The 12,540-nt window shown below is 39.7% G+C and overlaps 1 protein-coding gene across 4 annotated transcripts in view; it reads left to right on the top strand.

Moving 5' to 3' along the window:
- The window catches only part of SENP2 (SUMO specific peptidase 2), a 36,435-nt gene extending 26,278 nt beyond the window's left edge, over positions 1 to 10,157 (top strand). For 3 of the 4 annotated variants that reach the window (XM_059391347.1, XM_059391349.1, XM_059391351.1), the window contains 4 exons: positions 13 to 92; positions 2,801 to 2,885; positions 5,556 to 5,651; positions 7,180 to 10,157. In XM_059391347.1, the coding sequence (XP_059247330.1) occupies positions 13 to 92; positions 2,801 to 2,885; positions 5,556 to 5,651; positions 7,180 to 7,242 (324 nt within the window). In that variant the 3' untranslated portion in view covers positions 7,243 to 10,157. The other variant, XM_059391348.1, reaches the window with a different exon arrangement.
- The last annotated feature ends 2,383 nt before the right edge of the window (positions 10,158 to 12,540 follow it).

Genomic DNA, 12,540 nt, shown 5'->3' with positions numbered 1-12,540 from the left:
TTTCCATTACAGGTGATAGACCTAAGAAAAAGGTGTCTTAAATATCTGGATTCTATGGGACAAAAGGGCCACAGGATCTGTGAGATTCTCCTGTAAGTAAAGGCTGAACAGCTTTACTGTTGTGTCATTATGCCCTTGTTAGGTGATCTATCTTGTGTTTAATCCAGGGAGGCTCTGGTGGCTGGTAGTGTAATATTGAGTGAAGGTTATTCTCCCACTAGTTCAGGAATTGATTTGAATTCATCTTCTGGTCAACCCCCCCCCCCCCAATATCTGATCTTAACTGAGAACTTTTATTTAGTAGCATCATTGGAAATAAGTTTGTCATGCACTGTAATGTAAAATAAGTCTTATAAGACTCCTGTGATTTGAATTAGGGTTCTTTGGGATTGACACATTATTCCGAATGCTCTGAAGAGCTGTTAACTAGGGTCTTATTCCTCGAATTCTTAAACCTGCTAATGTCTCTGCTTTCCATGATAGTTGGGTTCATCTCAGAACCAAGAGGTAACTTTTAAGTTAAAGCTTATGGTTTGTAGGCAACTGTTTCGAATAGTAATTGCTAGAAACCTGCCTTCAAAGCATAGCCACTATTAAGCTGTATAGTGACATGAATTTCACAGTGAGGAAGCAGTTCAGTAAGAGCAGTCTGTTTTGAACCCCTTCTGCTCGCTGGAAGAAAAAGGGGGTTCTCATTTTTAATTTTAGTAAGGATACTTGAATAAATTTATAAGGGTACTTTAGTAAGGAACCTCTTAAGTGAATGACAAGAATATTTGTTTTTAATAACAATTAGTTCAGTTCTTTTTCAGTATTGTCTTAGTGTAAAAGATCCTTTTTATTTACTATTTATCTTGAATAGAAAATTTAAAGAGAAGAATGTTTAAAAAATTATACGATACACTGAATTTTATTTCCTTCTAGTCTTTTCTGTTTAAGATGTATATAAAATGCACATATACATACATGTGTACAGACACATACATAATATCACATACATAAACATGTTCTTGCTGAAATCATACAGCAGAGTTTTGTGTACTGATTATAACAGAATACCAAAAAATCGTACTTCTTTCACACCTCACTCTGCTTTTTCTTTCTCCCTCTCCCTTCTTTGGGTATCTGAGGCCCGCTACCTTTCCTGATGCTCCTAGTTTAGCTTTTTTTTTTTAACCTGTTTTTCCATTATTACCTCCCCCCTCAGAGAAAAATGTAATTTAATTTTTCTATGGCAAGAGAAAATAGTGCTAAGGAATAAGACTTTTGGTCTTTTGGGTTTAGAGGGCTACAAACCTTTGATATCTAAGATTCTTGCCTCCCAAGAGCCAGTTTCCACCTCCACCCTCTCGGGGGCGGGATTTCTCCCACTGAGAGTGCAGTCCAGGCACTGGTTGCCTTTACGGGAAGGTTAGGATGAGAAGAGAGATGCCTGGCTTACATGTGATAACCCTGTGAAGATCTGGATAAACTATACTTAAGTATATATCTCTATCTCCTAGGAACAAGGAAGTTTCCTTACATAATCACAATGTCATTATCACACTTAAGAAAATTAGCCAACAGAGGCACCTGGGTGGCTCAGTCAGTTGAACATGTGACTCTTGCTTTTGGCTAAGGTCATGATCTCAGGGTGGTGGGATTTAGTGCTTAGCCATGTTGGGCTCTGCACTTAGCGGGAAGTCTGCTAGAGATTATTTCTCCCTTTTCCTGTCTCTCAAATAAATTAATTAATCTTAAAAAAAGGAATATTAGCAGTCTTTATAATTTTTGGCTCATGTTCTGATTTCCTCAGGTATGTTTTATAGTTTCTTCCCTAATCCAGGAAGCCGGTCAGAGTTCACACGTGGATATATCTCTTTAGTCTAATTTAGAATAGTCATCCTTTTTTTGCTTTTCATGGCAAAGGCTTTTTTTGTGTGTGTGGGGGGGAATCTAGGCCAGTTGTCTTATTTTATACTTACTTTAATTTTTAATTGAAGTGTAGTTGACACAATGTTACACTAGTTTTGGGTATGTAACTTGGGAATTTGACAATTCTAGTTATGCTGTGCTCACAAGTGTAGGTACTTTCTGTTTTAGATCTTTTCTTATTTTAACTTCTGGTTTAGCTAACATACAGTGTTATGTTAGGTTCAGGTGTACAATGTAGTCAATACAGTGATTCAGCCATTACAGAGCATTGTATGTAATCAGTGCATATCACAGTGTGTTCTTAATTCCCTTTACCTGTTTCACCCATCGCCCCACATTTTATATCCATTTTCAAGTGAGAAAAAGTAAGTAGTGTAATGAAGTACTTTTTAAAATAAAGTTTATGTTTTTAAATTGTGAGGAGTGGAGAACTAGAAGAATACGTAGCAAACTTATTAGTAATTACTGCTGGATGGCTATTAGGAGGTCTTTTGCTTTTTACATTTTACAGGTTTTAATTTTCTAAAGCATGTACTTTTTAAAAAAAATATTTTATTTGACAGAGAGACAGAGAGATCACAAGTAGGCAGCGAGGCAGGCAGAGAGAGGGGGAAGCAGGCTCCCTGCCGAGCAGAGAGCCCAATGTTGGGCTTGATCCCAGGACCCCGAGATCATGACCTGAGCCGAAGGCAGAGGCTTAACCCACTGAGCCACCCAGGCGCCTCAGCATGTACATTTTTTGTAAGCAGGAAAAATATGAAAAACCAAAGCAATCACATTTTTAAAAAAGCTAGTGAAGATGGATTGGAGAATAGCCCGTCTGTAATCATAATGGTAAGTCTCCTCAGGGATTCATCAATATATTCCTTCTTTGTTGTTTTTTTAGTCAGTATTTACAGGATGAAAGTAAGACCAAAAGAAATATTGATCTGAATCTTTTAGAGTGGACCCACTACAGCATGAAGCCACATGTAAGTGATGATCATTTGTATTTGAAGTGCTTTGTTGTATTTACTGACTGGCGTATTATGTGTGCTTGGCTTCCTCTCTCCCCTCACTCACTCATAACCCTTAGGCATGCATTCTCTTAAGAATTATCTACTTCTAAATCTTTAGAAATTCATTTCGCCAGGATATCTGCTTCTTAGCCTATATTTCTTGTTAAAATATGCTGGGGCACCTGGGTGGCTCAGTTGCTTAAGCATCCGACTCTCTCTTTTTTTAAATCTTTACTGAGGTGCAGTTGACATAAGAAAAGTGCATTGGACAAGTTTTCACATAGGTATATACATGTGAAACCATCATCACACTCATGAAAATGAAGATGCCCATTGCCCCAAGAGCTTCCTTATGCCCCTTGGGAACCCTTCCCTCCAGTTCCTCCCTGGCCCTGGCCCATGCCCGTGCCACACAACTCATCTGCTTCCTGTTAATTGAACGTGCTCTTGCTGTCCACTATTTTAGATTGTCTGTTGGAAAGGCCTATGATTCACACATCATTATCACTTGCTATAAACAATGGTTGTTTGCATTGACCTAATTCTTTTACCAGTTTATTGGCTCTGGGTTCATTCTTGCATCTCAGACTTTTCTTCAGAGATCATTTTTTGGAAACATATCCTTTAAAAATTCTTGTAGCCAGTGTCTGTTGGTAGTAAATGTTCTTAGTTTGTGAAAATCTGAAAATGTGTCTACTTCACCTTCATACAGGAAAGATGTTTCTCTAGGTTGTCAATGTATGTTCACTAACAACTCTGAAGGTGAGTCCACTGTGTTCTGGTTTCCTTGTTGCTCCTGAGACATCTGATGTATAGCTCCCGTTCCTTTGCAGATAATTTGTCCTTTCTTTTTGGATTCTCTTAAGCATCCGAATCTTGATTTCGGCTCAGGTCATGATCTCAGGGTTGTGAGAACCATCCTGTATTGAGCTCCACAGTCATAGGGAGTCTGCTTGAGGTTCTCTGTCCCTTTCCTTCTGCCCCTCTTCCTGTATGCATGCATGCTCTCTCTGTCTCTCAAATCTTTAAAAAAAAAAAAAAAAAATTTGTGGGACACCTGGGTGGCTCAGTCAGTTACTGTCTGCCTTTGGCTCTGGTTATGATACCAGAGTTCCTGGGATCGAGCCCTTGTATTGGAGGCGGGGGGGGCAGATGGTGGTCCATGCTCAGCAGGGAGTCTGCTTCTTCTCCCTCTGCCACTTCCCTGGTTTCTCTCTTTCAGATAAATAAGAGAACATATTTAAAAAACAAATTGTAAATAATAACTATATGCTAGGATGTAGCATTTTCATTAGCAGAAAAGCTAATAAACTGAAGTCAGCTATTTTTCTTGGTTGGTGCTAATGAAGGTTTAAAGTTATTATTTATTGGGAATTTTGCTTATTTAGGTCTTAAAGGTCCCATGCAACAGGTCCTCAAGACTCAAGTATGCTTTTAGTGAATATGCATTGTATTATATTTACCAGATTTGAATTTCATTCAGGGTTTGAGAATACATACATTTTTGAGTCCTGATGGCTTCTTGTAAAAGTAGGCTGCATGAATTCAGTTTTAACCCTCACCTGTGTATAATGGCTCCCCTACCTTTACTCAAAGGATTTTCCTTCCTAGGATGAATAATTAGAAGGTTAAGCTTTGAAATTTCCTGAGGAAAGCACAGATAGAAGGTGTCTGTTAGGATGAAACCATGTTCTGGGATGGGGAACGTAATACAGAAAACAGATTCTCTTCCTTTGTACGTTGGAGTCTGTAGTTCTGTCCACTCTGTGGGAGATGCTGTGCTCAGGAGAAAAGTGTGAGCTACCTCCCATATGTGTGGCTGTTGTGCATGTTCAAATGATCTTTTCTTTGTTTCCATACATCTGTATGTAATACATCTGTATTTCTTTGAATAAAAATTGAGCTTTTGTCATCTAGAATTTTTTCCAGCAGGGGATTCAGACTTTTGTTCTTACTGTCTCGTGCTTCTTAGAGCTGACAGCCAAAATGTGGGGCTGGCCAAGATTCGGGCAGCAGAGGCCCAGAGTGTATGACTTTAGCTCACGTGGATTGGTCTATGATGCCTTCAGCACTGCTTGCAGTGAACTCTGCTTTTGCCTCAGTGCAGAATTGAGCCATAAAAACAAGATCCTGATTAAAGCCTATTAAGAGGCATTTTTTCTTTTCCCTGATTGTAGCTATAGGGGTCAAAAGTTGTGCTCTTATTTTCCTGTGTAGAAAAGAGGAGTTAAACCCTGCAGTATTGAAGTAGGTTAGTTAAAGCCTGTTTCTGATTGAGCCGTATTTAGCCCTTTTCAGAATTTATAAAGTGCTTCTGAAACCATTCTGACTAGAATTCCTGCTCCTAGTAATAAACCTTCAGTTTGGTTTCTTAGTACGAGAGCCAAGAGATGGTATTCTCACTTCGCTTTTCTTTTTCTTTCTGAAAAATATTTTCTGTGGGGGTCATGAACTCCATGTTATGGTAGGGGTTTTTATACCACATGAAGATGGTTTGTGTAGTACTTTTACATTTCTTTATAATATCGTTTATCTGCTGTAATATTTATGAGAAGTCAAAGGAGTTTGTGTGTGATGACATTTTATCCCTTTCTCCCCGTGTCTCCCCCCCCACCCCCCGCCTTTTTTTTTTTGTAATTTTAGGAGATTCCTCAACAGTTGAATGGGAGTGATTGTGGAATGTTTACTTGTAAATATGCAGATTATATCTCTAGGGACAAACCTATCACATTTACTCAGGTGAGTGACGCCCCCTCCTCACCCAGACTTGTTAGGGAACTAGCTCACCTCTGAGCTCCTTCCCAATGCCTGATGCACAACTGCCACTGTTATCACTGTTGTCACCCTCTGGGTGGCCCCTCTCCTGTTGGGGTCAGTGTTTGTCACTGCATCTACGATTAGGTTGCTCTTCCTCTACGATTAGGTTGCTCTTCCTCTTTGGTGGCCAGTGAGGCAAATTGCCTATCTCTGAACTCCAGTGTTCACTAGCTCCTGAGTGTTACTGATATTTTTGGCCAAAGGAGGGGGCAAGTAAGAGTGTGTGACACCCCGGGGAAATCAGGCCTTGTGAGAAGTTAAGCTGCGGGTCTGAACTAGAACTACAAATGCTCCCTTTCCCTTCCGTGCTGGTTACTTAGGGTTCTCCATGGCTCTGTATTTGAGTGGGAATTTAAGTGTGTTGGGAACTCTTGAGAATTTGTTTGTAATAGTGGATTCTCAACCTTTTTATAACTGAGGACCAACCCCCTTTAAAATATATTTTTCTTAACAGATCTCATTTGGATAGATGTCTACCAAACTACTTACTAGGTAGGACTAATGACCCTATTCCAAGCTGGTGAGCAATAGGATAACTAGGGCTCTTATGCTGAATTAATACAATTATAGTAAAAAAAAAGGCACTTTTTATTGGTTAGTTTTAGCAGTTTTACTAAGAATAAATGTGTGATTTTTTTTTTAACTCCATGTTTTTAGCTATTTAAAATAACTTACACATCCATGTGTTAAGACTTTTTAGGCCCCTCTAGGTAGGAAATCACTAGTTCATAGTAAAGTGGTATATCCATCTTATGATGAGACAACAGGAGTACCTCAAAAGTATGAACTTCTGATGTCATCAAAAAGAGGACTAGTTGAGTTACAGGTAATTTTGGTTTTGTCTTGTGTGTTGCTGCTGCTTTGAAAATTGCCTCATATAGTGATTATCATAAAGCAGAATAATAGATTGCACAAAGCCATGTCATTCTTCGATGCTTCTAAATAACAAGGAGTTACTTGCTCTCTCAACCTACTGACATGAGATTTGAAGGGCACAAGTGGCCGTTTGAAGAGAATTGGCAATGTACAACGTGGTAAAACAAATTTTTGAATGTTTATTCCTTTAAATAAAGTTCATGTTTTCTCAAAAAAGCAAAATATGTTCATTTTAGAATGTTCTGTAAATATCTTTAAGAAAAGTTTCATATTATGCTACCACTTGGATGTTTCCATTTTTGTTTACATCTTTGTTATGAAGTAGTTGCGGGATTCTGTTATATAATTCTGCAACCTCCTTTGATTTTCCTAACATGTAAAAATGTTTTTGAGACATACAATAATAACATAACGGGCTGTGGTATAACCTCCTTATTTATGGCTTTGTAAATCTGAACCATGACACGAAAGAGACAAGGCTTCTATAAAGGACATGGTTTCTTACACCTCAAGGTTGTTCACAGGCGCGCGTTACTATGTAGTGTGTGATACGTTGTTTGTGGCCTGTCTGCAGCACCAGATGCCTCTCTTCCGGAAGAAGATGGTGTGGGAAATCCTTCATCAGCAGTTGCTGTGAGAATGCCCCGCCCAGTCCCTCGAGCTGCTGGTGGTTCTGTCACGGAGGACTGATGTTTCCATATACCTCATGCATCGTGGGTTCAGAAGTCCCTGCATCACCTCTGTTGTCTCACAGGTACTGAGCTGTCGGGCGTGCGCGCCGGCCTCTCCCGCACCCTGGTCCTGACGTGCCGTGTGGAGGTTCTGCCTGCAACCCCATGTGTGAGCCTGTGCCTGCTCAGAGCCTGGACTGTTCAACCCACACAAGAACAAACGCTAATTAATAACTTTTTTTTATGATTTTTTTTCCCTGTGAATGTGGGAAATGCAGGATTTATTCTATGATTTGTCTTTTGTGTGTTTGTTCACGTGTGTTCATTCGCTCACTCATTAGCAGACATAATGGGCTGTGGCTATGTGCTGCTGCTCTTTCAGTTAACTCTGAATTATCTGAACTATTTATTTTTGAAGGAGTGTTAATCAAGCTCCACTCCCAGCTGAAGATCAGGAGGGCAATCAGGGAGGTGGGGAGGAAGAAAGTGTTAATGAACTTCTCTAAGGCTGGAGCAGAGACTGCCAACTAGAATCTAGAGATCTTCTTATGTTGGAGGCTTGACGATGCCGGGAGAAGCGCTGTGGCCGAGGGCTTCGGCCGCCTTCCAGAGCACGCCTGACACAACAGCACTGGCGTGGGGGCATGGAAAAGTGGAACTGTGGCTCTCCACACGTCTTCAGAAGAGTGTCGTGGTCATCCTAAAGAGACCGCGCTTTCTGGAAATGAGGTGACTTGGCTACTCTTGAAACTGGATTTGAAGTAACTGTAAACCCGAAATCTTCATTTTCATCCTAGATCTGGTTGAGTATAAACCTCAGAATTGTAAGGGCTGGCCTGGGCCGTTGATTTCAAAAGATACTATTCACTGTAAAAGCTATTTTTCCTCAAAGTTTTTTTTTCTATATATAAAGCCGAAATTAAGTTTTATACTCATTAGGATTTACATTCCCCTCCCCCCCATTCCATCCCCACTGAAATTTGGAAGAAAATTTAGTACTTGGCTCTGAGGCTGCCAGTTATACAATAATCTATTTTGCATATGAAAGTTTGTATTTAACTTTTTTGTTCATTAAAAACTTTACAGTGGTTATGCATTTTTAATTTCAGAAAGTTTAGAGTTGGTCAGAACATATTTTGCAAGATCTAGTGCCTAGTGTTGCTTTTCTGATGTAATAAAGGTTGTCTGGCAGAACCTGAAAAGTATATGCTGAAATGATTTCTAATCCTTTCTGTACTTAAACCTCCCAAACTTGTCCTGGTGAGCAAAAGCAAGGCAGTAAAACCAGAAAAATTGGGCATGTGTTCGCCATGAGTCAACGTGTCTGTCCTCTGGAGGACTGGCCACTGGTCCCAGGGGCATGGTATTGTAGCCAGTTTTCCCCAGAGATGTGTCAGAGTCTTGGTATGGGATCTGGGGCTGGGCAGAAAGTGTTGTGCTTGCTTGATAGGTACTCTGGAGGGCATGCACTGGATGCTGATTAAAAGGGTGAGCTGGCTCTGCTGAGTTTCCCTCAAGCTCAGGTTGCACAGAACCTTTTCTGGAGGCTACTGGAGCTGTGTCAGTGAGTGCTGGGATCGAGCAGCTGGTAAGCCAAAAGCCAGAAGTTTTACTGGGTCAGCATTATACTAAAAACCTGGTTCCCACTTGGCTCTTGGAGGTTTCCCCTGAGAATTTAGTACCTCGGTTAAGATTTGTTCCACATGGGGTAAATCCTGAGGAATGGCAGTTTGTATTCTGCCCCAGTGAGTGACGCTGGGGTTTCGTTCGTGTTAACACCAGTATTTGAGGGGCTGCTCCAGGCAGCTTTCACTGAGCTGCCCACTTCTGTGTACTCTTCAGGATAGCCCTTAATCATCTCCCAGGACACAACGAAATCGGTGAGAGCAGAGCGTGAAGCTAGAGTGGCATCCTAGTTTACCCTGAGTTCCTGAATTTAATAGTTGTCACAGGCCGTGCTTCTCTAGGCACTGATGTTTCTCTCTCAGTGCAGAGAAACTTGTTGGTAATAGAATTTTTATATTTAAACAGCTTATAAGAAAAGCAGTCAGGTGATAAAACCAACAGCTGATCCTAACAGTAGCCAATTATCAACATTAAAGCCAGTGGTAGATACATACTTTTTTTAAATTGCAGGAGTTTGGGGATCTGAAAAAAAGGCTGAGTGGACCATTGCTCTTTTTTAGTAGGCAGTCTCTCCTAAAGATTGATAAAGATGAAAAAAACCCACAAAAACTATTGGTAAGCAAGTATCTTTCTCGTGTTTGACCTTATACCAGAGCTGGTATGTGGTGGGAGGGACACAGACCTGAGCGATTTGGAAGATGTTCTGGAGAGCCCTCTATCCTACCTCAGTTGCCAAAGACTATTAGAACTTCTGATCTGTTCCTCCTCTGAAATCCTAAGCACAACTTGAGGAATGCCACGTTGAGTGGTGGCTGTTGGCCTGCACTGTAAGGAGTTGGTTGGTGCTGGGAGAATGTGTCCTTGGAGAGCTATTGAACCTCAAATAAAAATAAATCAAGGTTGAGAAATTTAAGTCTCTAATAACTTTAGTATTATAGTTAAGCTACATAGTTTAAATTGGCTTTTGTGAACTAATTGGGAACCTGATCTCTCGTTTCTTTGAGCAAAAACTCTTTAAGCACCCAATATTCAAACAAACTTTTGGTATTGTTTCTAAGTTAGAGGTCTAGCTGGCTGTATTGCTTTGATAACTTCTTTTTCTTCTAATTTACCTAATCTATAAAATGAAGAGTTTGGGTGTATTGAAATAGGTGTTGATTTAATCTATTTATCAATAGATATAGGTATTGATTTTATCAAATCAGTAGGTGTTGATTTTTATCTTATTTACCAATAAATTCATGTATTTAATTCAGTGGCTTTCAAATTTTTTGATTGCAAATTTTTTTGTATTTTTTATTGTGACCGCCACACATATATATATATATATATATAATGTGATTTTATGTGGACACAAAAGTTTCACAAAAACACTACTTATCCTTGCTAAAACTCCGATAGGGTCATTTCTTTTTCTTTTTTTTTTTTTAAGTGCAGGTTTTGACCACCGAGCTGATTTCTCAACCCACTAATGGGTAGAAATCCACTTTAAAAAGCTCAGCTCCAAATCACCTGACAGCAAGATGCAAATTATGTTTAAAACTATAAAGCTGGAGACCACAAAAATACGGTAAAATGTGGGACTGTTCTGAGATGAATCAGTCTCAATCTAGGAAAATGGGCCAGAAGCTTTCAGACCCTCAATGGAAATATGTAAATAGTCCTTGTTCTTCAGGTTTGTGCTCTGGCATTTCTAAACTATAGTAGGTACAAGTCCTATTACTTATATTAGGATGTGAAAGAATGGTCCATGAATGTGTGTGTGCCGTGGCTTTTCCTCCTGGGACGCACAGCAAACATTAGAACAGATTAATGTCGGAACCTCACGTTTCTGAACACTTGGACATGGAACCCTCCTTTGTGTGTCACTTGTGGAACTGTTGTATGGAACACACTTTGGAAAGTGCCAGAAGTAACACCAAGTGCAGAAAAACGTACCTCAAAAATACCCTGGGGAAGCGCTGCCCCCACTGGCCTCTAGCCCACACGTTGCCTCCTGAGGGCCATGTGACCATCCAGTCTGGAGTTACACCTCTGATTTTCTTTCATTGTATCCATAATAGGTTCTTGTAGTAGAAAAGTAAAATGCTGATAAATGGTAAAAAATGAGAATTTGCAAACTCCCCATTCAGAGTTAATAACTGAACGTTAACATTTTGGTATATATCCTGGCCTTTGGTATATGCCCCTTCTTATATATATAAGTAAGTGTGAATTGTACATGTTCACACATGTATCTTTTTTGTTATTAACAAGTATAGAATCACATATATATGGCTATATAACCTCCTTTCTACTTAGTTTATCGCAAACATATCTTCATGTCAGTAAATACTGACAACATTTAGTGTTGCATAGTGTTCCAGAATATGGCTATAACATAATTTATTATATTTAGTATTGTTGCACATACCATCTTGCACCATGTTTGGGTCATTCTCTTAGGAGAAATTCTCAAAATTCCTGAGTTAAAGTTAGATATATCAAAAACAAATTAGGGTGAAAAATCACCTATTGGTATTTTGACTGATTACTTCTGACACAGGATAATGTGTATCTCCATTGTTTAAGTATTTTTAAAATTTTTAATCTTTATTTTTTATTTCTTAAAGATTTTGTCAGAGAGAGAGAGAGAGCAGTGCACAAGCAGGAGGAGTGATGGCGGAGGGAGAAGCAGGCTCTCTGCTGAGCAGGGACTCGATCCCAGGGCCCTGGGATCTTGATCTGAGCCAAAGGCAGATGCTTAGCTGACTGAGCCACCCAGGCATCCCTAAGTATTATAAAGCAAAACCTCCATGTGTCATTCTACCTAAATATTTAAGAATGTCTCCCTAGTAATACTTAAAAAAAAAAATCTCTATCATTTTTACATCTAACAGAATAAGGATTTGCTAATATCATCTAATACTCAGTTCATATTCAGATTTTCCTGATCATTTAACAAATGTTTTGTTCTATTCCTCTAAGCAGGATATATAGTGGGCTGAATGGTGGCCCCCAAAATGGTAGGTCCACATCCTAATCCTTGGAACCTGTGAATATACCTTCTGTGACAAAAGATGATTAACTTAAAAGTCTTGAGAAAAAAGAGTTGATCTTGTATTATCTGGGTAGGCTCAAATGCAGTCACAGGCCGTATAAGAAAGACTGAGTTTTGAGACAGAAAAGGAGGAGGTGTTAAAATGGGCCTAGGCAAGGTCTATATTTTATACTAATTTTTGTGGGGAAAAAAATCTGTATATCTCTAAAAGTCTGGAAGAAGATACCGAGTGTTAATAATGGTGGTCTGGATGAGCTGTTACTTTCTTCTTTATAAACTCGTTTTTGGAGTTTAAAAAAAAGGAGGAGGCAGTAAGACGGTGGAAACCAAGTCTGAGGTGATGTCGTCACAAGCCACAGAAACCTGGAGCCAGGAAAGTTGGGGGAGCCTGCAGGGGAACAAGGCCCTGCTGACACCTGGCTTTTGGTCTCCTGGCTCTGGAACTGTGAGAGGATACATTTCTGCTTTAATCCATCAGATCTGTGGTAGGTAGTTACAGTGGTCTCTGGAGTCTAATTCAGGTTCCAGATAAGAAACCTTATTTGATGTGTGTGTTACCTTTGATGATTACCAAGCTCTTGAGACTCATGGGCAGCAG

This window comes from Mustela nigripes, chromosome 2, assembly GCF_022355385.1.
Source record: "Mustela nigripes isolate SB6536 chromosome 2, MUSNIG.SB6536, whole genome shotgun sequence".
In the NCBI taxonomy this organism is placed as follows: Eukaryota; Metazoa; Chordata; class Mammalia; order Carnivora; family Mustelidae; genus Mustela; species Mustela nigripes.
Note: the sequence above shows the minus strand (reverse complement) of the source record. Positions and strands in the feature narration are given on the sequence as shown.